Here is a 27,123-nt window from a genome sequence, read left to right as displayed (position 1 = left end):
AGTCCCTGCAGCCACCCACCTTCCATGCAAGTGGAATGCAGGTGATGAAGCCTGGCATATGTTATACTCCTTGAGGCTGCCGTTGGATGATTTTTGAATACTAATACTAATAAATACTAATTTTAACACTGGTACATCCTAGGACAATCTAAGTCTGTCTCACTCTGATCTGGGGATGAGATCAAGGCAGTGTTGGGGACTCAGCACTGAAAAGATATTCTCAAGATCATGGTTGCGCCATGGTTAGATGTAAGTGGAAAAAAACCTCAGAATCGTCAGCCAGGATGGTCAACAAATCTGGGGGACACCTGTTTAGGAAAAGCTGATTTATCCTTACAACAAATTTAATATCCCAAATTTATGGAAAATCTACCAATTTAAATACAGGAATCAACATTTTACTTCTTTAGAACCACTTTCAATGATTTAACGTAGGATCAAAAAGTCATCATATAATTTATGTGTGTGTATATACACTTGTCTTATTGTATTGCCATGGCAATAAAAATAAGCCTTACATGGAGTGATGGTTAATGATGAGGGAAAATTGGAAATTAGCATATAGATTGATACAAAAACAAAAAGAGACTGGTGCCAGACAGCCCATAGTGTAGAGGGCATAGGTACTTTGCATGGTCCAAATCTCAAGGAGAATAGCTCCAAAGTGCAGAGAGCAATGTTTCTTCAAATATTTTAAAGTGTATTGAATCATAAAGATGCAAATTGATCTTTAGAATGTAAAGAATATGCATTTCACATTCTCTAGGCCTACAGTATAGAAGATGGAATGCTATGACTGGGGAACAGGAGGTTTGTTTTGTATGTGAGCCAATCAAGTTGCAAGGAAGCTGGGTGTAAAATGCTAAGCATTCTGAGAGAAAGCTCATGATGTTAACAGGCAAATAGCTGATGAGATACGGCAGCTTTAAGGAAAAAATGAATTGACATACATTATAATGTACAGTGTACATTATGCTAAAAATAAATCTACTCTGACAACGCTAAACTCTTACCCTTGCGCTAGGGAAAAGCAGCTCAGCTAGCCAAAGTAACCAGATAAAATGCTTTGTCAAAAAGTCTTGGCTTTCATCAATTTGATTTCATTTACACATAGCACCAAGGGAACATTCTATATATTGTCTCAACTGCAGGGGGCAAAAAAATGGTATGTATTAATAAAAGTTCTAGAAAGACCATTTACATACTATTTTCATGTTTCTGGTTTGTATGAATTCCAGGGTGCTGTAGAACTGACTGAGTGACTGGAGAGATACTGTCCTTTGCTTTTCTATAAAAATTTCCAGGATGCTTGACATCAAATTTAATATTAAGAGTTGGAGAGAAACCACAGCGTGCTTTCTGCTTTCAAACCCTAACTAGAAATGAATGGTGTTTAATGTAGGAAGTGAACAGGTGGTGGAGGGAATCAACAAAAGCCCTCTTTATTTGCTCAGGGCCACAGCACCTAGGCACCCTGGGCTGATCTGAAAATGATATACAGGATCAAATCTATTTAGTCCCTGAATTAGAGACTACCAGGAAACCAGAGGACTGTAGGCTAGACTGGGAAGTTGAAAAACCATCGAAAAGAAGGCAATGGCAAACAAGGCATTGCTAAAGAAAACAAACCTGACATGTCAGTGCAGTGATTGGGGATTAAGCTCAGCTCAAGGATGTCTTAATTCTTATCTTTGCCCAACATCGAATCACCATCTTATATAGACTTATTATGTATGACTGTTTTCATACACAACATCATTCCAGGCCTAACAGAAAAATATAAAAATTATAACCATAGACTAAATGCAAGAGTTTTCCTTAAGTTTGTCCCTCATTTCTAAATAGAAAAGACATTTACAATGGACATGTAAATTGCTGTTTTGTTTTATGGTTGAATTTCCCAGTCTAGCCTGAGGAGAGCCATTTCCACCAAACAGACCTGAGATGGCAGTGTGATTTAGACCCTTTCAACATAAGTGAGTTAACAACAGATGTAGAGTGCTTTGTTAGACTTGAATCTGCACAGGTTACACAGGACCTATCTCTGAAAGCATTAAAGACTTCTTTGTGGAATTTGTATTGAATTTCTTCACTGAATACTCTGGGCAATTTTTGCAATCAACACAAGATAAGAAAAAAGTTTAAAAGGAGCTGGTTAATGGGAACAGGTTAAACACCAGAAAGTAGGAAATAGGAATAAATGCTAACTTATTATTGTGGAGGAATAGGAACATTAGGGAGCTTAAAAAAATATTATGAGACCTGGACTGATCAAATGCTGAAGTGAGCAATTAGATGACAAATTCACTAATGACATCAAGAGGAACAGAACGGGGATTGCTTTTAAGTACAGAATGGGCATTAATTTTAGTTCAAGCAAAAGTAAAGTGGTGCACTCTTATTTTACATTATATTATATGCTGATAAGATGTAATCGAAGATGACTAACCATGGGATTATAGTGGATAAATTCATCAAAATACTAACCCAATATGCCACCACTTTCAAAAGAATCTTAGCTATGGAGCAAGCCAGTTTCAGATCAGGTTTTTCTATTGTTAATCCATGTATCACTCTGCACCACCTCTCTGTGAAGTATACTAACCCTCCTGGAGGTGCTCTCTATGCTGTTTTCAAAGACCTGGAAGTGGCATTTGATTTAATTGTGAGAGGATGTGGCAAAAACTAGCAGCTTCCTCTATCAACTGCCAGCTTCTGAGACTAATTATGATGTTGCATGAAGGAAGGTCCAATGGTCAAACAGTGCAGAACTAACTGACTATATTCCAACTTCTAAGAGAATTAAACAAGGATGTATCCTGGGCCCTCTATTATTTAAAGTTTACATCAATGATACTATTCAAGCCTTTACCAAAGCCAAATTTTATCCCCCTTCTCTGGCCAGTAAACCAGTCTCCATTCTGTTATACACTGACGATCCTGTAATCTTCCCTGATCCCAAGTAGGGCTGCAATCCTACTGCCAACCTGAAATGCTAGAAATCAACCACATGAAAACCAAGGTGGTTGTATCCCCAAGCAGCAGGCTAAATACCCTCATATCTAGAAAATCAATAACTACCAAATTGAGCAGGTCAAAGTTTTCAAATATCTTGGCATCTATTTCCAGTAATCTGGGAAGCTTCACTTTTCAAACTTTTCTAGAGCTCAAACAGCCTCTAAAGCAATCATTAGATATTCAACCCATAAGGATAACAATTACATGCCTGCCATAACGAATTTTTTTAAAGCCAAAGTGCTAAGTGTTGAACGTACAAGGGCATCCATGCCTTAGAAGCTTTACAATTTAAATTTCTTATTCTAAGTTTCCCATTCAGTTGTATCTCAGTCAAGGCTCGATTACAAATCTGCTGGTTGAATTAATTGAATTTGGGAAGGCAAATTTCTAGCCCAACTAATTCTGACAGACAGATACCAGTTTTCTTGGAAGAAACAAATAATGGATGACCTGGCTCACTGTGGGCTCACCTCCAATCTGTATCCATGCTAAGGCTTGGATGAAGCCTGGAGAGAGCTCAAGCAGAGAATTTTAGATCTTAATTTATAAAGACATAGAACCAACACTTCTCATCTCTGCTACAATGAACTCACAACTCCCTTTTACAATTCCCCAATAGCTGTATCATCTATTAGTCCCATCTCACAGGAAGGCTTCATACTGGTGTGTTTGGATGCTCTCCCCTCAAAGGTACTGTTGGGTAGATACAATGGTATTCCTTACCAAGAGTATTTGTGTATTTGCTTAGACTCTGAAATGGAGACAGTAGCACAGATGCTTCTGAAATACCCTATCTACCCCTTCTGGAGGGTAGAGTTAATCTCCCATCTAACCTCAAACTATACAGACTGCTCTCATATGGCATCTGCTACCAATAAATGACTAGGTTCAGGAAATCTCTAGAATTGTAGCCAAATATTGTACCATAACTGTGATAATTAGAAATTTTTGGACCTGATTCCTTCCCCAGGTGTATCTAGTGCAGGATGAATAGGTTTTTATTGGATGCTGTGTAATATATTTTTAAACTTCGGTGTGATTGATCTATGAGTGTATATATTAATAAACTAAACTTTCAGAAATGAAAAACGGGAGAGTTGATTGGGTTTTGCTATTCCCATGACATGGTTGACTGACTGGAGTGAGTTTAGCCCTATGCAAGATTGGATCTAATAGAAAAGAATATTTATCCAAAGATTGGATCTGTTGAGGGCTAAATATAACCATCTGAGAGTTAGTTGATTTAAGCCTTTTTGATGGTCCCACAACACACTAAATCTGCCCTATTGGCCCACATAAGCATGTTGTAGGAATAGTATATAAGGCAGTCAGACAGCAAATAAGGATATTTTTCTCCCTATTTCACAATATTAGGTTCTGGAGCCATCTGCTGACCCTGAATGCTACTATATCCATGCCCTGCTGTAAAATTATTCATCATTATGGTGGGGTAGGATTGCTGCAGACATTAGCATATTTTTTCATATTTAATTTCTATAACCACTTCTTCAAAACATCTGCTCCCAATAAAGTCACCTCCCTGAAGTCATGTAAATAAACTCCTTCAAGGCAGTGACTCAGAAGTCTCAATTAATTTTACTAGGCACTGCAAAATCAATTGCTTTTTATTTTCCCTTCTTTTGAAATATCAGACATCAAGCAACATAACATATATATGTTCAATCATCTTCAGTCAACCCCATCATTAAAAAAAAGTCAGACATTATTAATTGGTGGACTCCTAACACTTTAATGACATGATATGATTCATGCAATGCACACCAAAACATGAGCAATATGGATCAGGATTAGAAAAGAGCTACCCAAGTTTGAATTATGCTGGATGAGGCCATTGGCTCTACTATTCTACCACAATGTGTTATGTATGACTGATTCCAACCTCTTTCATTACAGTATGTGCATTCAGGGCAATCTCTGCTGAATGGAGCTGCGTCCTAGCTAGGCACTTCTTGCAGGCATAGCTATGAAATTGGAAAGTGTGGGTCAATGGTATGTGGCATGCTGGACTGAAGTTCAAGAAAGATAGGCTACAGTGAGGTTATAGTGGGGATGGCTGGCAACTTTTCAGTGGACAGAGGTGACATTAAAAAAAAACTTAGGTTGAGGCTGCCAGTGAAGAATGATCCAGAATCAATGAGTCTGACCCAGTTGATACTAGAGGGGTATGTGCATGCAGTGGTCATGGCCTAGGGGAGTTAAGAGCTTTCCATGCTTCTGTTGTCATGAATAATGTCCTAGCTGGTCAGGTTTAGACTACCAGGACTTGAAGTCTGGGGAGGGAAGGGAGGACCAGTTAGAATGGTCTTTCAAGGGGGCTAAGAAACCTGTTCCTGGATGCTGTGCCACTATACATCCTGCTTAATTACATCCTGTTCAGACTGCTGTGATGTGATCTCCATGAGTTTGCCTTTGGAAAGGACTGGAATCTTCAGCCAGCTCAGAATGCTGCAGCTAGACTAGACTGTTAAGGAGCACAGGTTAACTCCTTTACCGCACAAGTTTCCATGGTTTCCAATGTGTTTCCAGGCACAATTCAAAATACTGGTTGTGATCTATAAAGCCCAGTGAGTTGGAACCAGTAATGTAGAAAGTCAGAGTAGTGTAGTGGTTAAGATGTTGAACAGAACTGAGGAGAACCAGGATCAAGACCACTCCCAGTCATGGAAACTTTGGCCAGTCACTCTCTCTCAGCACTATAAGGTATAAGATTGAGCCTGTGAGGAAGAGTTGGAGGAATGAGGGAGTGCTAGGTATGCTGCCCTCAGCTCCTAGAGGAAAATAATAATAATCAGCAGCAGCAGCAGCAGCAACAGACAACAACCACCTACTGAAGGCTTACTGAATACCAAAGAGACCAAACTGGCCTATAAGAAAGACCAAATGAAAAATAGAAAATAGACATAGCAAGCAAGGCAAGGCAAAGTATTACGTGGCCAGTACACAAAAAAACTAGCAGGTAAAGCAGATATCAACAAGGCCAGGCTAAGAGCAGGCAAGTTGAAGAAAGAGACAGAGGGGCTAATTCTGGCTGCACAAAACCAAGTCTTAAGAACAAATGCATATAAAGCCATAACTGAGAAGACAGCAACACAGTAAATGCTGCCTCTGCAAAGAAGCTGAAGAAACAGTGGACCACCTAGTTAGCTGTTGCAAGAAGATCATGCAAACTGACTACAAACAATGGCATGACAAAGTAGCAACAATGGTGCATTGGAATATCTGCAAGAAATACCATTTGCCTGCAAGCAAGAACTGGTGGGACCACAAAACAGACAAAGTGATAGAAAATGAAGACCCTAAAGTGCTCTGGGACTTTAGAATTCAAACAGACAAGCACCTGCCACACAACACCCCAGACCTAACAATTGTTGATAAGAAAGACAAAAAAGTTGGATAGTGGACCTGGAGACAGCACAATAGAAGAGAAAGAACTGGAGAAAAATCACAAAATATGAAGACTTGCAAATAGAAGTAGAATGGCTATGGCAAAAGAAAGCAAAGATAGTACCAATAGTAATAGGCACCTTGGGGGGAATCCCAAAACATCTGGAGCACCACTTGAAGACCATCAGCATTGACAAAATCATCATCAGTCAATTGCAAAAGGCAGATTTACTTGGAACAGCTTACATCCTGGGACGATACCTTTAACACCATCAAACAACAACATCTGCCTATTTCAAGTCCTTGGGAAGGAGTCGATAGGTGGAAAAAAATGCCAAATCCTGTCTAAACATCTGGCTGACTGTGCAAGCAACCATAGTAATAATAATCCATCACATGAGTCTCCAGAGATTTAAGATTCTTCTTTGTAACTTGCTGCCCTGGGACACATACTTAGTGGCACTGTGAAAGATGACTTCCTCAATCATTGTTACTGATCTCTGAAATTTCCTGATACATGAGGCCAAGCTAGCTCTATCTAAGATGCCCTTCTGAAACTGGCATAGACAATTTTATTCAGATAGAATTTTTTCATTTCGAGCTGATTTGTTTTAACCTGTGCATGCTGTTTCTTTTTTATTTTTAATTAAGCTGTGCTTTATTTAGTTTTATGTTTTAATATTGTTCTGCATTTTAACTAAATCTTTTTATACTGTATGTTAATTTATTTGAATGCTATTTTTCATGGAAAGGCAATATATAAAATTAAGAAGCAAATTAACTATATTTATTCCCACATTTTGCATCCTTTCTAAACCTACTTAGAAACTTAAAGCATCCAAATAATATGTAATAGAAATATTCCATGTCCTCCCTTTCTTCCTGCAAGCTCACAGTTTTTAAGGTTACAATGCTTTTTGAGAATACTTCAGCAGTGGCTCTTAACTGCTTAGGCATCACAGTCTTAATACCTTAATATATAACTGCATTTGAAGAAAAAGAGAGTTTATTAGAAAAGCAAAGACATATTCTATATCAGTAAGCATGCATATAAACACAGACACACACATCCATCTCTTTCCTGCTGTACCCTCTAGTCTTGACCCACTAAAATTCAGCCAAGACTATAAAAATATAGTTATATCAAAACAGCTGTCAAATGCCTTTCAGACATCTGAAAAGTAAACTATATTCTATATCTTGACTTTTCTCTAAATAGTATTATTTTCATGGAACTGAAAAGACAAAAAACTCTTCCTCTTATTTAAATGGCACTGCAAAATAGAAAATATCCATTCCAGTAAGAGAACAAATGTTAGCTAAATAAAAAGTAAAGAAACCTAAAGCTATTAACTTACAGCTGACCTTCAACCCCATGTTGAAGGCCACTGAACAGCAAATATGAGATGCTGAAGGGGAAAAAGAGGACTGTATGGAGCAGGCCTTTCTTTCAGATAAGTATATCTATTGTGCAATATTTATTGCCAACTCATTTTAAATATTAAGACTGACCTTGCTATTTGCAATTACATAGTTCTGTCACTTCTGCGAGGAGCTAGCTTTTCTTATTCAAATGTATTTTAAAACACTTTAATTAAAGGTGCTCAGCAGATAGAATTATGTGAAATACACATTTGATATTTCAAGTTACCATTTAGAGAGCATGAACGGAAATCTGTTACAATTATAGTACTTTGGCTTTTATTGCAGAACTCCCAGCTCGCTAAAAATCATACTGCATGGGGGTTTTTTGGTTGTTCTTCTCAGCATTTGTCCTGATTAATTGCAGGGCCTGCTTGTTCTGCACTGCACTCGCCTAATTCTTACAGCAAAGCTTATCAATGCATGATGCGACAAGGGGAGGGGGGGTTGTTTTTCAGCCAGCTTGCCCCACAGCCTGATTAGGGCTGAAAGAGAGTGACTGGCCCAAGGTCACTAAGCCGGCTTTTGTGCCTAAAGAAGGGCTAAAACCCTGGCCTCCCCACACCCAATTCAGCACATTAACCACAACATCAGGCTAGCTTTCATACTTTTTTTTCCTTCAGTAAAGGCACTTTTGTTTTCTATTCATACTAAAGGGACAAGGCATATTACAATCTTTCTTCTGTTAATGCAGAGAAGGACAACTTTTTGGTGATTGAAGACTCACCACTTCTTGGGTAGTTGGAGAGAGCAAGTGAAGGCAGGATTTTGTAGACAGTTTCCTTGGGGGTTTGTGAGAAGTATGCTTTCTTTTCTTTTTTCGAGTGTTCAGCCTATTTTAGGGTCTACACTGCCACTGCATTAAAACATCACTGCTTTTCAACAACTGTGATCAGAAGCAGCTCTGGAGGTTGCATAAAAGCAGGATTCAGCTCATATGCAGTCCAGAGCTTAGACAAGTGTTTCTCAACCTTGGCCACTTTAAGACTTGTGGACTTCAATTCCCAGAATTCCTCAGCCAGCCATGCTGGCTGGGGAATTCAGGGAATTGAAGTCCGCACATCTTAAAGTGGTCAAGGTTGAGAAACACTGCTTTAGACTGATCAACCTCCTACTAATTCATGTAGTGCTTCACCTACCTGCAGAATTATTGTTTTTAAGAAAAAAAGATCATAAATCCCTGTTTAAAATACTATTTTTAATGACAGAGCAAAAGGCTTTCTGCAATCGTTAGGGCATTCTTAACCTTCTCTTCCATCTCTAGACAGAAAGAGGGCTCAAATAATAAAGCACGTGTTAACAACTGAGGAGGCTTGGATGTAAATCTCCACTCAGCCATTATTCTCCATAGAATAAAACAAGCACAAGCCCTGGGGTGGAAAAGGTATCACTTATCCTGCCAGTTGTGCCTTACAAGTTTGAGATAAAAAGTGTCATAAATCAAGCATTGGGAAAAGGATTGCACAGTCCTTAGCATTAACAAGGAAAGTTAATAACACACGAGATCCACCACAAATGTTGCAGGGTTTCCTCATGTCATAGTAGGACTCTGTTCATTTTCCAAGTGCCTTTCCTTCACAAACAAACTGTTCTGTCCACTCCACTCCTCCAACTTCTATTTTCTTTTTTCTTTCTCTCAACTGATACCTATTCTATTTACTGAATACATTCCGTATGCATCTCTGAGCTTCTCTCCTCTTAGGCCTATCTATTTTTAAATGCGAAGTTCTGCCCTCACTTTTCTTTATCGGCAGCCCTGTTATGGCTATTACCACCTTTGAAAGTCCAATTTCATTATTAAATGAAGTGAAGACGAAGTAGAAAAATGGTAACATTCAGCATATTCCTCAGTTTGAACAATATCTATTTAAAGACGGAATTAAATCACTGTGTGAGATAGGTGGCCATATAAGTTCTAAATAAAACATTTATTTTATTTATTTAAATATTAAACCAGATTCACTTGAAAACCAGTATTCTTCAAACAGCTGGATTTATTCCATTTTCCATTTACTTTTGGTACATAAATCGAAGGAAGTCCTAAACTTTTATTTCTCTCGCTCATAACACTAGCTGGCCACCATCATAGTCAGCAAAAGATTTAGAGCAGTGTTTTTCAAACTTCGCAATTTTAAGACTTGTGGACATCTTAAAGTTGCCAAGTTTGAAAAACACTAATTTAGAGAATTCAGGCAGCATGTCTAGCAGGGCTGAAAATGCAAGATCTTCAACAGCAAATGATAGCTATAACTTACCTCAGGAGCCATCCAAAATGGTGTCCCCACTGAAGTATTTCTCCTCAGCCTGGTACTGGTGAGCTGTGCAGAAACACCTGTAATAAGAAAATGCATTCTGAACATTTACCCAGTAGCTTGTTTACCTTTCCATACAATGCCTGAGAGAAAATCAATGTCAATATATTTACATGTTTTCCCACTAACTGGGGAAGATTTGCAAGCTAGGCAAGTTTAACTTCTTGTTTTTGGGACTGGCCTGCCGCTACATAGTTTAAGGATCACTTAAGGCATGAGAACGTGTTGTAGTTCTAAAAGAAAATAAGGGCAAAAGAAAGGAAAAAAAAGTTCCCTGGTACACAGCCAATTTTCTATCATTAAAACTGTGCAGGGAACTTTTGTAACAACTTCTGTGGCCTGAAAAGTTTGAAAATGGTCCTATTTAGCTTAAGAAAATCCTTTATTTAAGGAACCCAATAGCATTCCTGTTCCAGCCATCTTATTCTGTTCATATCCTGTACTTTGGACATTTGGTATCAGGAGAATATCATTGGGAGCAAAATGCTAAGTATTACAGTTGTGGAGGTCACAGTCTTCCCCAGGAAACTGGAGAAGGTCTAGATTCATCCATTAAAGAACAATAATTGAGAGAAATGCAGGGTGATTTGGCAACCATCTATAAAATGGTTCATTGACTGAATGTTTATCTTTTTTGTAATTCTCACACATCATTCATGTGGAAACATGAATATTCTGCAGCAGTTCAAAAGCAACCCCAGGCTTCTTTGATCCTGTGACATTGGCTCAGTTCAGTAGCTGAGCCAAATTTATTTCTGGCTCAACTGCAGTGAAGCCCAAATTTGGGGGGGGGGGGGGAAGCATTTTCTTTTCTTTGTGGAATAAATCTCTGCAGACCTTGTGCTTGGTTAGTATCCCTATGGAAGAAAGCTCTTGCTCACTCCTTCTCCAGGCTCCTGAGTTTCAGCCTTTCTAGCAGGTCTTTTCCATGGGATACTGCCCTGATGTAGCCAAGAGTTTACTTACTTTCCCCCCTTCTCTTGGATTTTTAAATCTCCTTTCTTTCTCTTTTGTACAAAGTTGGGAATGAGACGACCTGGTTACTGCAGTGAATTAAATAACAGCAGGATTGTGCAAATGTCCTTGCAATGTGTTCCAGTTCTTGCAGCCTAAAAAGTATGCATTTTTTAGACCTCCATTTAAACTCCTAATGCAGGTACAACCTAGTGCCTAGCTACAAATCTGAAGACATATCATGGCTCCTTCACAACTCTCAAAAGGATCTTTATTACAGGAAGAATGATGATTTGATACTTGATAACCAAGCAGCTTCATCCCAGTATGTACTGAAAAGGTGGTGTCTTTCATTTTCTTTTTGTGTGAAAGGGAGGGGATTTTTTTTTTATTCTCTAGCATGTGTAGTTCATTCGCTAGTAGATACTGTCGATTGGATACTGTTTTTGTCAGATTCCTACTGGTCAGTTGAGGAAAAGCAATGATTGGCTTGCTGGTTCATCACCATTCCAAGGTCAGTGGGAGTGAAGATGATTGGCAGTTCAGTTTCAAACTCTGCTGGAGGGATTTGGAAGTAAAAACAGAAGGCCCCAATATTCATTTTTTCTAATTTACCCTTGGTTAGTTGATTTTTAAATGGCTATCATAATACTTTATGCCATGTTTTCAAATTACATGTTCCAAACATTACTCTAAGGCCATAGGTACATGACATTTAAAACCAGACTTAAACTAGTTTTCACCAGTTTTGAAAGAGGGCACCAGAAGCTTTCAGAGCTTTCAACAAACTACAAATCCCTGGATTCTCTGACAAAAACTGATAAGAGGGAAACAGATCATACCAGTTTTGCTCTGTCCATAAACCCCACATATACACACTGAAATCTGAACACCACCCATTCTAGCTGTGGATAATGTTACTGAGGTGGTTTAATTGAATGTTGCATTTAACTCCAAATTAAGCATTAGTTTGCAAAGTACACAAATTTCATTTTAGGAAATAAATGACCATTTTTACTGTTGAAGTGCTATAAATATATACCATACACACACACACACACACACACACACACACCAAGCAGTAACCGCTTCCAACCTGATGACTCTTATTATACACCTCCTCTCTCTAAATAAAGTACAGCTAATATAACAATTACCTTCCTACTCTTGCTTCATTTTGATCTTGTATTCCTCTGTGAGAGTGCAACAAGGCTATGTGCAAAACATTGAAAAACCTTACTCTACCAACATTTTTCCCTTTCTAACTTCATTTTTTTTTTACCAGCATTTTTCTTTTGGCATTGATGCCTATTTCCTGCAGCTCACTCTAGCAGCTAGTGCTAATTATTACCCTAGGAAGATGGCATTAGATGAAAAGGGATTTCTACCCATTACTATTTGCTGTCAAAGAAGTTAGTGAAGGAGCTGTTGCTTTGGTCTAAGTGCTTGTCCAATCTCTACTTAAACTGGAGTTTAAGTAGAGTTTAAGGTTTATGGCTTAGCATTAAATATAGCATAAATATAAGCCCACTCCCTGTGGTTTGTTCTACAAACTGTGGTTGCAATAAGTTTACGTTTACCCATTGATAATGAATTTCTGGTTTCCAGGTAGCAGAGTACAGTAGCATCTGCTCTTGCATTCATTTGACAAGCAATCCCTGAGCCCTCACTTCTTTTACTAAAATTCATTTTGGGGTACCAAGGAAATAGTAAGCCAGTGCTAAATTTTTAGATAGATAGATAGATAGATAGATAGATAGATAGATAGATAGATAGATAGATAGATAGATAGATAGATAGATAGATAGCAGTTTATTGGGAGGAATTGCTCCATTATAAGAAAATTATGCCTAAACTACACACTGAAAATATGGACTGTGATGACAAAATGATATTCTGATTGCAAGTTAACTTTTTCAACTCAGTCCTTGTGTGTTCACTACATTTAGTCCAGCTTCTTCCCAAGTAACACTGAAAGAGGACGACAGCCTTGTTTATGTTATAGAGATATTGGCATAAACTTAAAGCTGTTATTCCTTTTTCAATTAATATTATTTGACTTCATCAAGAAATCAGCAAATTTTCTTGGAAATAAAGCCAGCAGCTTCTTTCATCTGGCATTATATGATAGTTTTGATTTCAGTCGCACTTCAATCTAACTGCTATACTTGCAAATTCAGAAGAAATGTTAGTTTTTGGGTTCAGAGTACCATTTTAACATTCAGCTAAGTGTTTGTTTTATGAACAATGCACTGATCCATTACAATTGTGACAGAGCAGGATATGAGCTTAGGGTCCTGATCCACCCTCTAAAGCTACATGTATATAGCCCTGGCCAGTTAAATAGCATGTATCAATCAGCTGTTCAGATAAGCAGGGCAGTAATTCAACTTATTATCATCTTCCATTTGCCAATTAATTGACCAGAGATACAGCCAATTAATGTGCGTGCATTCAAGTAGAAGAGCAGTTCCTTCTCTTGTTTCCATACAAATTCTACATTCTCATTTATGTACATTGTTCCAATTATTTTTCACCTCCTATTTCAAGGTTCCGCCTAAATAAAAAATGGGGAAGAAGAAGGGGGAAATAATGCATCATGCTTATTCCACGGCCAATAGCTATAATTTTTCTTTTCTTTTTTTTTTAAAGGTTAAATCCAGCCAAAGAAGGGAGATAGGGCTGGGAGATCCTTAGGCCTGATCCTGAATTAAATGCACTAGACTAAATCAATCTTCCCACCCGAATGCCCTCTAGATATTTTGGACCATAACTCAGCATATTCATTGGTCAGGGTTGTAAGGAACTATAGCCTAAAACATCTGAAGACTGGGTTTAACTAAAGAGAAGGAAGGAGGGAAGGATTATTACCAAAGTCAACAAGTTTGACTCCTCCTTCTGTTGTCAGCAGAATGTTGTTCCCCTTGACATCACGATGAATGATGCGATTGTTGTGCAAATGTTGAAGACCCTAAGTGTCCATAATGAGAAAAGAAGACAGAAAAAAAAATGCTTCTTACTCTTATATTTAAATGTAATTTCCCAAACAGGAAAAGAATCTGTACCTGCACTGTAGGGACATTTGTCCACTTTATCACAGCCCCAAAACAGGCTCCTGCTGCAGTAAACAGATAGCAATGTTTCCCTTTTACCTGGGAAGTATATCAGAATGGCTAAATTGCATCCTATTTTGTAATTAGAAGCAAAATTGGCATCCTTACCAGAAGAGCACCTCTTAAAATGTATGAGATTATTGCTTCATCCAACTTTTGGCCACTCTTCAGTAGGCCTTTGACAAGTTCTGTGACAGAGCCTCCATTACACAGCTGTTAAGGGGGAAGGAGAGGAAAAAGAGAAGTGAAACGAGGCATCTCTTACTCAACAAGCATGCTTAGATCATAATCCCTAATTTATAGATCTGCAACAATATGCAGTTCCACTTGCACAGAAAGCACAATAAAGGAAATCAGCCATTGCTGATGTTCACAGCAGTTATTTCCAAATAATAGCCATGATCTAGACACTTTTGGATTTCTAGGCATGACATCCTTATTGCGGAAACATATATGTGCACATGATTTTCCTAGTGGATGTTGATCATTACATTTTCGTGCATGGACAAGAAGAACAATTAAACTGTAAATGTTTGTCTTTAGGTCAGTCTTCTCCAAACTGGTGGCTTCAAGATATATAAGATTACAATTCCCATTATTCTGCTGAAAGCTAGGGAGGCTGTGCCAGTGACAGGAGAAGGCAGCTCTAGGCCTCACCCAGTCATCACAATCCAAGAGTGACTCCTGAGTGCAAGAGCTCCAGTAAGCAATGCTAAGGATATAATGCAAATAGTAGGATATCTCTTATAGGGTTTGTCTAGCTAAGTACATTCCTACTGACATTTCAAAATTGATTTTTTCTTTGTCAATCCTTTGCTACCTTGGATTAGTGGATATTGTTGTGATCTGCTGAGAGCTTTTGAATCTAAAGTGAAAAAATAAAAACATTGGCAATAAAAAAGATGGGGAACACAGGACTGCAGTATAGCAAGTCCATCTAGTTCAGTATTGTCTACCCTAACTAATGTGGCTGTAAGGCCACAAGCAAAGGCTTTTCTTAGTTTCTTCTATTTACTTTCCCTTAGTTGAAGATACCAAGAATTGAACCTAAGATGTTCTACATGTAGACTCACTCCTTCCAAAATTAGTTCAGAATGTTTTTTTAAATAGTTGTTCTTTATTTTCAATGCTTTAAAAACTCACATCTGTACACTCACAATAGCTAGCACTGTCTTTATGAACTGGTGTTTTTCAAAACTCTTTTGATGTGAAAGAAAATCCAGGGAATCTCTTGTTTTCTGTTCTATACAAGACTGATGCATTTGATAACTGGGAAGCAGCAAATTACAGTCATTTCAAATGTTCAGTTTATCAATGCTTCTGCTGGCAGGCAGTATAGGACAGACAGCAGACATCTCTCTCTGTATTCAGGCTTGATGGCTGCTCTGCCAACAGCCAAGAAGAAACCTTCAGATCCAGAAAAGCATAGCTTTTTGCTAACATTTTCTCATTAATTGCATGCTATGTATTTAAAGGAGGAGAAAGGGGAAAAAGGAAAATTAAAACCTTTCTAAATGTACTTTTCTATATCATTAATCACCCATGTCACTCCCACAATGATATTTTTATCCACATTCTACTTCTTTTTCTGTGTTCTATTCACTAGAAGCATACTAGTGGTAGGAAGCGCTAATGTCCTAGGCCAGGAATGTACAATTCCTCTCCACTTGATGGCCTTATTGGGCCTCCAGAAGTGGGCAGGGGCAAGATTCAATGTAGGCTTTGACTTAAAATAACCAATATATTTCTTCAAAGTTTCTCTTGAGGGCATATTTGCTACTGGATCCATTACAACCCTGTTAAGATGAGGCATCATCCCTCTAATAATAAACTCAAGGGGTAAGGGATGACAAAAGCAAGACTGAACTATCAAAAACAACAGGGAGGTGAAGCATGGTGGCCAGCCCCAAGATTTATAAAAATTGTAATACTTTTTAAAACCCTAAGAAGTAGGGTGGGCAACAACTTTTTTGCATTAAGGGACTTCACATTTCGTGGCTTCATAAGGGTTGCAACACCTCTTAAAAATAGTTAGGTCAAATAGTTTTAGCCCATTTCAGGGGATTAAGTCTTTTAAAGGAGAAAAAAAGTGTCTTAAGCCTTTGTAGGTCTTAATTTTTCTCCTTAGCCTTCCACCCAAAATGGTGAAAATTGACTTTTGGGGGGAGGCTGCTGTTGTTGCTGTTGTTGCTTTAAAGGGGGGGGAGCTAAAATGGGTGTCTCTGCAAGCCTTGAGGCAGTCATTTTGTCTCTTAATTCCACAAACACTTATGAAAAATAGATGAAAATGTAGCCCTGCTTCCTCAAAGGGGATGAAAGAGGTGCAGGGGCTAAAATAGGAGCTAAATGGAAATATGGGGTTAGGACAAGCAGATCACCTTTCCCAAGGAAAATAAAACTGTCTGCTCAGCCGTAAAATATTTAGACACAAGAATGTTGATTAAACTGTAAAAGGATCCTGAGAGGAGAAAACAGCCCTGGGAAGCAAGGCCAAAAGGAGATAACACTTAGAAGAAAGTAACACATCAAAAAATGACCTTTCTTTCAAAGAACACAGCCTTTGTCTTCTCAATACATAATTGTCTTTGTAGTGTCATCCTCATTATCTCACTGCCAAACCTCACTAAACACATGATGTGCTACTATATCCAATCAAAGACTGTGCTGCTATCAAATTGTAGCTCATTTTAATTTGCAAAACTCTGTATAGGGGGGTTGCATCTCCACTCTCTTTTAAGTTTGCTTCTGCTGCCTCTGGTACTCTAATAAACAATTTGTGTTTCAGTGGAAGGCTGTGTCTGATGCCCACTATTAAAGAACTCTATGGGGATTTTTTTTTTTTCTTTACAGGGCCATATGCAGTCTCTAACCCTTACCCTTCTACATCACAGAGCAACAGAAAAATGAGGACTGACTGTGGTAAGTATTTTATATTTTATATATTGGCTTGCTTTTTTAATATTGTGTGGTTATTTGTTTGTTTGTTTGTTTTGGTTTTAGTGTACACGTGCAGAGTCACAATGTTTGAACTGGTGGCCCTATAAACCCATTACACAAATAAATAGCCATGGAATGCCAAAAATCTGGTGGGGGCAGGAGAAGAGGGAAACAGTGTAATTTGGACAGAATGAATAGCTGGATGGCTAGGCTGGAAATCTTATGTTAGGATGGAGGGGAGTCTGGAACCTTTCATTGCAGGTCGCAATATTTAGCCTGACTTCATTCTAGGGAGCAAAACTGGTTTCAATCCAAAAGCATTTAACTAGTTTAATGACACATTTGGCTGTGAGCAAGGCAGTCCATGTAAGCTTGTGCTTGAAGAAACACGAGTGACCTGGTGCATGGCAGCAAAGCTTATTTATTCTTTGGCACATTATCCTGCCAGGGACCAGACAAGGGGTGTGTTCTTCTCTGCTGAGACGGACACAGGTCAGCATTGCTTGTGAGGCTTGGTTTTGTATAAAATGGAATCATTTACCAAGATTTGTGGATTTTTGTATTGCTTAGAAAATACAGCAGGTGACCTCCACAAGATGGCCTGTGTACTTCCTTTTTTAAAAAAAAGTAGTATAACATACAGTATATCCATTTCAAGCCCATTCTCAGGAAAAAGCAAAAATGGTCACAGCCCCGCCCTTTGTATTATAGTTAAGTCCACTGAAGTCCTTGTTCCCTCAGAAATGCTAAGTTCCCCCCTTAGGCACCAAAACCAATACCTACCTTGATTTAGACCATGATAGTTGTCTATTCTAAAATAAGGAACATTTCTTCACAGCAGGACATAAGGTCATTAGCTACAGATCAGAGATTGGTTTATATAGACAAATTTGGGAAAGAACATGCATGGCATAATAAATATGATAACTATGTTATCATAGTTTGCTGCAGATACCATTGGGTGTTGGTTGTAATACAACCACAGTCTTTTTTTAGTTAATTTGGTGTTTGGATTTCATGGTCCCTCTTTTTCAGTGTTGGTAGTACAGGTAGTCCTCAACTTACAACCATTCATTCAGCAACCGTTCGAAGTTATGGTGGCACTGAACGAAGGGACTTATGACAGGTCCCTGAAGTTACAGCCATTGCAGTGCTCCCATGGTCACATGATCAAAATTGGGGCACTTCAACTTTCCCCATCCACCTGTCTCCCCCATCTATGCCCTTTTGGTCCCCTGCCTTGCCACCCTGCACTCTGCTGCCCCAGCTGACCTTTGCTGTCTTCTTGCTCCTGCTGCTGATGCAGCATGGCGGCCTGGCCCTTTCTTTCCCAGGTTGCGCACAGCAGTTTCCTTGCAAGACCTGGGGAAGTTGACCTCACATGGCCAGCAGCTGCCTCACAAAGAGCCAGGCCAGGTATGCCTTGTCAGCAGCAGGAGCAAGGAGCAAGGAGCAAGGAGCAAGGAGCAAGAAGACAGTGAAAGTCAGCTGGGGCAGTGGAGTGCAGGGTGGCAGGGACCTTGGAGTCCAGGGTGGTGACAGTGACTGTGGCTGGGACTGGGCTGGGGTGGCTGCAGCTTTGCACCATGCTGCTGGGCCAGGTTGAGGCTGGGCTTTGTGCTGTGCTGTGGCTCAGGGGCTGCTTTTTGCAGCACCAGGGTTGTAGCATGCCAAAAAGCCCCTTTGCACTGCATTCCTGGGCTGGGTCTGGGCTTCCCACAAAGAGGCTTTTTGGCATGCTGTGGCTCTGGGGCTGCAAATAGCAGCCCCAGAACCACAGCACAGCACAAAGCCCAGCCCCAGCCCGTCCCAGCAACCAGGCTGGGCATGCCTTGTCAGCAGCAGGAGCAAGAAGATGGCAAAGGTCAGCTTGGGCAGCAGAGAGCAGGGCGGCAGGGGTCTCAGAGTGCAGGGTAGCAAGGGCGACTATGGCTGGGACTGGGCTGGTGTGGCTTCAGTTTCCTGGAGCTGCGTAGTTCTGGGGCTGCTTGCTGCCCTGCAAGGGATGGTGCAGAGCAGCCAAAAGGGCAGAGATTGGGGGGGGGGGGTAAATAAGTGGGTGGGAGGAGTTGGAGGCAGTCCCTTACCTTCCTGAGGTTCAGGACTGGGAGGAACCAAGCCCGGAATGGCTTGGATTGGGGTGGGTCCTCAGCTAACAACCGGTGGAATTTGCTTAATGACTGCAACAGGGAGTGCTGGGATTGTGGTCACTAAGCAATGTGGTCACATGACATCTCACTTTACAACCACATCGCTTAGCAACAGAAATTCTGGTCCCAATTGTGGTCGTAAGTCGATAACTACCTGTATTAATTTTAGTATCATCATCATATTTACATCAATTCTGTTGTGACTGCTGCTCTTTTTATTAGTATGATGCTATTTTGGCTCTTTATTTGAAACTGAAAGATAAATTATTCCCACTTATGACCTACCTTTTTTGCTACAGCAGTTGACCTAGTCAACTTCAGCTCACCTCAGAGAAAGTTAAGTAGTTATTACTGGATGGAAGACACCAAAAGAGCATCTCAGAAGAAGACAGTGGCGAACTACTATCCTGTTGCCCTTCCAATTACCAGGAGTGAAACTCAGTTTGAGGGATATTTTCTTCTGTCTTCTACCTGTTTTGGGTTTGTTCTCATAACTGAAATAGAATTCTAAGAGTTTTTTTGGGGGCAGCACTTAATGCTTATGTCAGCTTTCACCATCCTGGTTCCTTCCAGATGTGTTGAAATACATTCCCTGCCATCCCCAACTAGATGGTGATCGGCCATGCTGGCCAAAGAGAGATGGCAATTTCAGTCCAATTTTTCTCAAGGGCACCAGGTTGCGGCAGTCTGGTTTAGGTAATAGCCCTTCAGTTGTGACGGATCCAGGTGTTTAAAAAGACCAGAAGCGTGGAAAATATTGCTGGTGATTTATGATCCTGACAGAATTATGATGCCCTGGGGAAAATTAAGGACATTTACAGTGCAATTTTGTCTATGCCTGTACAGGTTCATCTTATTAAGTTCACATTGGAAAGAATATATGATTTCACCAAAGAAAGTGATGAAAGCTTCTTCCACTAGGAATACAAGTGGGAAAAATAGCATTTGCTGCCCACAAATAACACTGCAAATCCTGATTTACAGAATATTCAGCAAAGATAATTATGCTAACATTTTACATCTCTGATTATCCAACAGGGTCCAATCACACATGAAATATTCAGAAATCTTCAGAAAAAAGATAAATGCAACACAAGATTTTTGTTTGTTTGTTTCATTTTCAAAGCCAACTGTGGCTACAAAAATGCAGCTAGAAGAGATAATTCACCACTTCCCCCTTTAATTTCTTTACTTGATCAGGAGTGGGCAGATTTTAGGGTTTCTTGATAGTAATTTTATTAAAGATTATAATTACAACAGTAAAAACTAATACAAACTAAAAAAGTAGAAGAATAAAAAGAAAGAATAGAAGGTGCAGAAAAGAAAGGAAAAAAGGAAAAAGGAAAAAGGAAAAAGTAAAGAATATAGTAAAGAAAAAGAAAAGAAATAAAGAAGTGAATTCCCACCTTCATCACAACACATATAAACAATTTTAGTAACTTTTCACCTCCTCTTAAAATACAACAAATGATTTCTTCTTCCCATAGCCCATCTTTTATCTATAAACAAATCCATAAAGAATCATCATTTCAGTCCTGGTGTCAGCAAAAATCTATTTAAAGGTTACCTGAAATAACAACATACCTATTTTAACCTTGATCAAATAAACCAACTTTATATTCCTTCCTTTTACTTCTAACAATTTTAATCTTTAGTCCATTCAAATAATGTCCTAGAATTTGATTTGTTTTCATTTTTTCTTTGTCCCTTCTCACGAGATCCTCCAAAATTTTAACAAGCCTCTTTTGTAAACTCAATATAGGAAAATTATTCAGGCCACTCTCTTGGTTTATTGTTTGTATACCCCTTTTAATTATTAAAACGGCAGCCAGTTTCTTTTGTATATCCAGTGTAACATATTTTTCCATGTCATTCTTGTAGCCTGTCATTTGCAAATCCACTTTCAACTCAGTCTCAATCTTGTCAAGTGAAACTTGTTCCTCTTGCATAACATCTTTTAGACACAGTCTCTGCATTGAGGCAGATGTTGACACTATGAATATTAATTTCTGAGTCCATTTTTCAAAAATATCCTTCAGTATGTCCAATGTTAGATTATTTTGCTTCATTCTGTAATTATAAGTTGAGTTTATGTGTTCTTCTCCTTTAACTGTAATCTTTAGTTCCCTCTAGTGTACAATTTTTAAAATTTTATCTTACTATCTTTTAAAAAAATATTCAAAACAAAAGCATTTTCCCATGGGGAGGATTCTTTATAATTAATTCCAAAATCTTATTTCAAATTTTTCTAGACCCTTAGTCCATTTGTAACTTTCTTAAATCAAAGTTTTAATCACCCTTTTACTGTTTACCCCCCCCCCATTTTTTTTTTTAAGTTCTTAAACTTGTAGTTAAAACTTTCTTTCATTCAAGATTGAAGGAAACTCACCCGGTGATGTCAAACCTGTTGATCTAATAGCTAAAAAACAGTTAACAAGCAATTTCCAAAAGTGATTAGTAAAGGAAGTATGCAAACTTAGTGTCCTTTCAAAGATGCTGACTGCAGATTGAGCAAAATGGTTATCCGCTCCTTGTCCGGTGAGGTTTCGAAGAGCTGGTCTACTCACCGGCTCTTCATTCCACTGCGGTTGTCGGCTCTGCTTTTTGTGGAGCCATCTTCAGTCCGCAGTTGCTTCCTCCAGATTTTAGTTTTCTGGGTTATATTCAGCTGCTAAAATCCAAAATATGGAGAAGAAAGACCACCTTATTCTGTCTTTCCCCTCCATCTTGACCTCCCTGAATTGTTAAGGAAAGCCAGTGAAGACACAAGTGTTTTGAGGTTCTGTATTTGTTGCTGGAATGAAAAAGACCTGACATTACTGTATCAGGTATTACACAGGGAGATGTTTCTGCAGCTGCTGGGTGTCCAATCTTTCCCGCAGAACATTTCAGGCCAAATTGAACATGGAAAGCAGTGCCCAGCAACCAGATGGGAGAGACTATGCCTGCAACAACCTGAAGTTGTTGGGCAGATCCCAGCTACTGATTATCTTAGCCATCAGAGCATGCCAGATTGTATTCATGACAAAAACTGTGATAGGAGAAGAGGGAAAACATTACTTTAAAACCAGAACAACTAAGGACAACTTGAAGCTGCCTCACTGTGGGCTAGGGATGAGAGGAAGGCAATGTTAACAGGACATGGCAGAAAGAGGTTGTTTGTGCCATAGTTAGGGGCAATGAGGAAAAGACCTGAAAGTGAGAAAGAAGAAGCCCCAGTTCTATCCTTCAAACTGGGTCCTACTTTGATTTTTTTTTTTAATCCAATAATACTCTTACAGCATTGGCTACATGGAGGCCACAGAATAATATTTCCAATTCCAAATTCTGACGACTCACAATCGAGCTTTATTCTGAATTTTCTGCATGAATGTGTCCCCAGTACAATGCCATTTGAGATTAATTGCTTTATGTGTTTATTGAAAGATTCAATCATAGTACAAAAGAACCATTTCTGGAGCAAGAGCTCAGCAGACCTGAGTCAAATCATATTTAGTGCAAGTGGGTAGGGCCAGGATAGAAAGAGAATTTGATTTAACTTACTTTACTTTTTTAATTATTTGCAGCCAATATAATTGCCGCCCTTCTTGTATTTAATAAATCTCCCCTTCTGTCATAGTAAAAATTACAGCCTAGCAGCCAGTTCTGGGAGGGCTTTGGCGGTCACATCCAAGGACTTGGAGAGGCACAGGCGTCGTGGCTCTAATGCATTTCCTTCTAAACAAAGCCCCTGCGCGGGGGAGTGAGGGGCCACCAGGCCGTAGCTTTTCCTGCCCCAACAAACATGCATTAGGCTTTTTCCCGCTACCCGATAGCTCTTCTCATTAAGATTTAGCAAATACCAAATGTCTTACCTCAAGAACAAGCCAGAGCTGTCCACCCACATGCTGATCTGCCTTGTAAAACATTCCATAAAATTTAACCACATTGGGATGATTAGGAAGAAACTGTAAGATGTTATACTCTGCTTCAATCTCCTCGTCCATATCCTAAATTGGAGACAGACAGAGGCATGCGCTTCATAAGTACCGCTTATAGCCTTCTGTGAAAAAAGGATGCAGTGAAAGCCAGAAAAATCAAAGAGCTTTTTTCTGCCCAAAAGAGGACAAAACACATATCCTAACTGATACAGGCTATACTCCTGCTTGCAATTAGACCACTTTAATCCCACAGATGTTTAACAGGAGCTCAGCGAAGGAGACACAGCAGCAGAGCAAACACTTTGCACATAGATGGCCCCAAGTTCAACCTCCACTGGTGGGAAGCCTCCTCAAAATCATGGAGAGTCACAGGATCTTATTGCTGAGAGTAACGGACAGTTAGACTCATTTGGTTGGCCACCATGAGAAAATAAATGCAGGATTAAGATGGAACTTAGCCTCATCCATCAGGACTGTTCTTATGTTCTTATAGTCCATTTTCATATGAGGGAAATTCAGTGGCAAATGACCAATTTTTAGTCATTTTTTTTCTTTTTCTCAAAGGCAAATGTGAGAATGGGAGCCAGAGGCTTGTGTGAGGCAAAAGAACCCTCCCATTTCCATCCTTGAAGTGCCTCAATTCCCCCTCAAAATGGTCCCCAATTAATTTTGCTAATTCAGCCACATGAATTTTGGCCACATTGGATGGCAACAATTGAATAATGGCTTATCTCTCAGAAGGTATCTCTCTTTCTCTCTATCTTATCTCTCACCTTTGCTTCCCTTTAAGATAGCCCCAAAAGAAAAAAGAGCCCCCAAATTTGGTTCCTCCAGTGATACCATCACCTCTTCTGAAGATGTCATGTGCAGCCTTCCAGTTGATCTGGAGTGCAGACAACTCAAGGAAAGTTATAAAACTTCCTATGGCTTTAGGATTATATTGTGAAACATTAAAATATTGAGAGCTATTTAAGCAATAATAGAAACACATTAGTTTGTGAGCAGTTTGGAATAGTAAAGTATTAAAACTGCATTGTTATAGACAAGCAATAGAGAGCAAGTCTTATTTAACTTTGAGCTTCTTTGTATGACACAATTGTGTTTTACATTCTGTTACTTGGATTGGAATCACATTCCAGCAACTTTTTACTTTCACTGAGGCATTTTAGGTTCTTTTTACAAAACCTCCAGTTTGACTATCACCTTTATTTCAAGCAATGACCTTACTTCCAATATCTTAGAAAAGTATACAAAATATTAAAAATATTTTCAAAACTTTGACCATCAAAATAACCACACCAATTTAAATGCAGTGTAATTTTTATTATATATGGAACAAAAGTTCCTTGTGTAACACAATATAGTTCAATGAGTTAAGATAGGCTATAGTGTTTCCTTATAAACACCTGTGAATTATACATGGCTCTTTATTGAAATACATAGGAAGCTGAGTATCTTAGGTGTTCTCAGATAACTTTCCTTCCCTTTGCCTTTGAGAGAAGTATCTGAATTTATGAAAGCAAAAAAATACAGTATGATTTAGTTTTCAGAATCCAAAACATTATAAAGTCCCAAAATGGAGGATCCAGGATTTGCACAGAATATGAGATTAGATTGATGGACTCCAGCCTTGTACTTTTCCCACTGAACAGGAATGAACAGGAAAACCAAAAATAGAGTTTTGAATTTTTGGGGGACTCAATGAAATTTTGGAACAACTGCCTTGCTTTCTGTCATAATGTGCATCACATAACTAAACGTTCACTTTCAAAATGCTTTCATTTTATCTAATCAAAATAGAAGCTCCACAGCCTCTTGTGAATACAAGGTATACAGTAAATAGCTTGTTAAGTGTTTTAAATTGTGTTCTTTACTCACGTTAATAGGATCTAGAATCTTCACTGCTGCCAAACTTCCATCCTTCTTATTAGTAACTTTATAGACTTTACCATATGTTCCTTTTCCAATAGTCTCAATAATTTCCCAGGTATCTGTGGGATCAGGTAAAGATTCCAGTCCAATCATATTCTGATTATACTGGAGCACGCCATAGAGTGGCTTCCTGGGAGAAATGGGATAAGAAATCAGTTGAATAGATGTCATAGTTATAAGAAATCAGTTGACTCAGTGACTCACATAACCAAAGTTACAAAGCAGTATCTTGGTGGGTATGATGGAGGCTTTCATAAAAGAATATTATTTATTTATTAAATCATATTTATATGGCTGCCCATCTCACAAGAAGTGACTCTGGGTAACATACAATTATCTGACTTTTTTGCCAAATCTGGGGGCAGATTTATAGTGACATACACGGGAACAGTCATACAATCTCCTGCAGCCACCGAGATCTGGAAATCATATTAAGTTTTTGCTTATGATGGCTTAGTCAAGTTGGGCTTTCATATAATACTTCAGAGGACAGAGAAGATGTAGACTACATTCCAAGCTAACCAGTGAGTTTGGGAACATTGAGTTTTCCCAAGTATACTCATGCAGTTCTGTACAAATTTGGATCTTTAAGCCAGAACCTACCCTGCAAACCAAAATACTCTGCTAGCATCCCACCAATTAGCTATTATATGCAATATACTAGGACAACTTCAACATGGGCTTTTAGCTTATGGAGACAAAACTGCTTGTTTTTTTTTCTTAAAACAGCTTGCCCTATCTACAGCTTCCAGATATTCAGAGGAACAGGACAGATAACTTCTACAGAAGATTTCTGTCCCTTCCCTGAAAAATGATGCTGAAAAAAAGACAAACTTTTTCTTCCTATTCTAAAAGCTTCTATCTGCCAATAGAAATTAACCTAGATCTACCATGATGCTCTTTAAAAGTTAAAAAGAAAGCCAGAACCCATTTTTAACTTCAGTTATAGAGAAATTGAATCCCTTTCCTAAGAAAGATGAAGCTATAGATACCATTTGTTATTGTATAGATGCACCCTCTTTGCTCAAGCCATGCTGTGCAGAAACAGAACTAGTCAATCTCACATTCTTAATATTCCTAAGAATTAACTTGACAGTAGAGGATCATCTGTAAAATGAATAATGCACCCATAAAACAAAAAGGGTATGGCAAACTTTTACATTATCACTCTGACAAAGGCTGCATCTGACAATATTCAGTCCCAATTTTTGAAAATAAAATTTATCTTGCTAGATGGTATCCTACCAGAGTCATATATCTATTCCAGATGCAGCAAAGAGAAAACAGAGCTGCATCTGAAAACATCCATCATGAGGACTGCCTCCTAGAGTAACCCTCATCCATTTCAGAAAAATGTATATGTTAACCTATATGGCTTATGGCATGGTACACTTCAGCTGAAATGATTTTATGGCCATTAGTTACTTTTCCTAATCTTCTTATGTCAAAGATATAACTTTGTCATTAGTAATAATAAGTACTAATAAGAACAAGAATCAGAATAAAAGAATAATGTAACAGCCAGAAGCTTTTCGAAGGGTAGAGGTGGGGTATGTGAATGGGAATCACTGCTCCAAGACCCACATAAGAAGAGCAACCCATCCAAAGTCTGGCTCAGAATTTGAAATAATCAGGTTGATTAATATTTTTCATTCAAAGTAATCAAACTAATCAATTAATAATTGAAATAGTTATTTCAGTATTTTGAGTTTCCCTAACCACTGCCACTTTATTGGGCAATGGATAAAAGACAATAAAGAAAAAAAATTACATCAGCATAAGAAGTGTTGAGAAGAAATTGGGAGGGAGGAGGCCATAATGAATATGGTGCCCCTGAGTCTCTCAGAGTCTTAAGTAGATTCTGGTAGTAGTAGTGGCTTCATTTAAATGTATTTTCCTCCAAGGAGTTCAAAATGATGTTAATGGCTCTCCTCTGCTTCCATTTTACCTTCACAACAAT

The 27,123-nt window shown here is 38.7% G+C and overlaps 1 protein-coding gene across 1 annotated transcript in view; it reads right to left on the bottom strand.

Annotated features, from left to right (window-relative positions):
- Positions 1–25,277, bottom strand: part of MYO3B (myosin IIIB) — a 243,282-nt gene extending 218,005 nt beyond the window's left edge. Inside the window, exons 1-5 of the mRNA XM_088145192.1 lie at positions 25,110–25,277; positions 23,166–23,300; positions 14,333–14,437; positions 13,983–14,082; positions 10,101–10,177 (exon numbers count right to left, since the gene is read on the bottom strand). Of these exons, the coding sequence (XP_088001318.1) occupies positions 10,101–10,177; positions 13,983–14,082; positions 14,333–14,437; positions 23,166–23,300; positions 25,110–25,256 (564 nt within the window). The 5' untranslated portion in view covers positions 25,257–25,277. The remainder of the gene's footprint in view (positions 1–10,100; positions 10,178–13,982; positions 14,083–14,332; positions 14,438–23,165; positions 23,301–25,109) is intronic.
- Positions 25,278–27,123: the final 1,846 nt, after the last annotated feature.

The sequence above is a fragment of the Python bivittatus genome, unplaced genomic scaffold (genome assembly GCF_059951505.1).
Source record: "Python bivittatus isolate LINGU-HERP-01145 unplaced genomic scaffold, Pbiv_v1 ctg000480_np1212, whole genome shotgun sequence".
Lineage (NCBI taxonomy): Eukaryota > Metazoa > Chordata > Lepidosauria > Squamata > Pythonidae > Python > Python bivittatus.
Note: the sequence above shows the minus strand (reverse complement) of the source record. Positions and strands in the feature narration are given on the sequence as shown.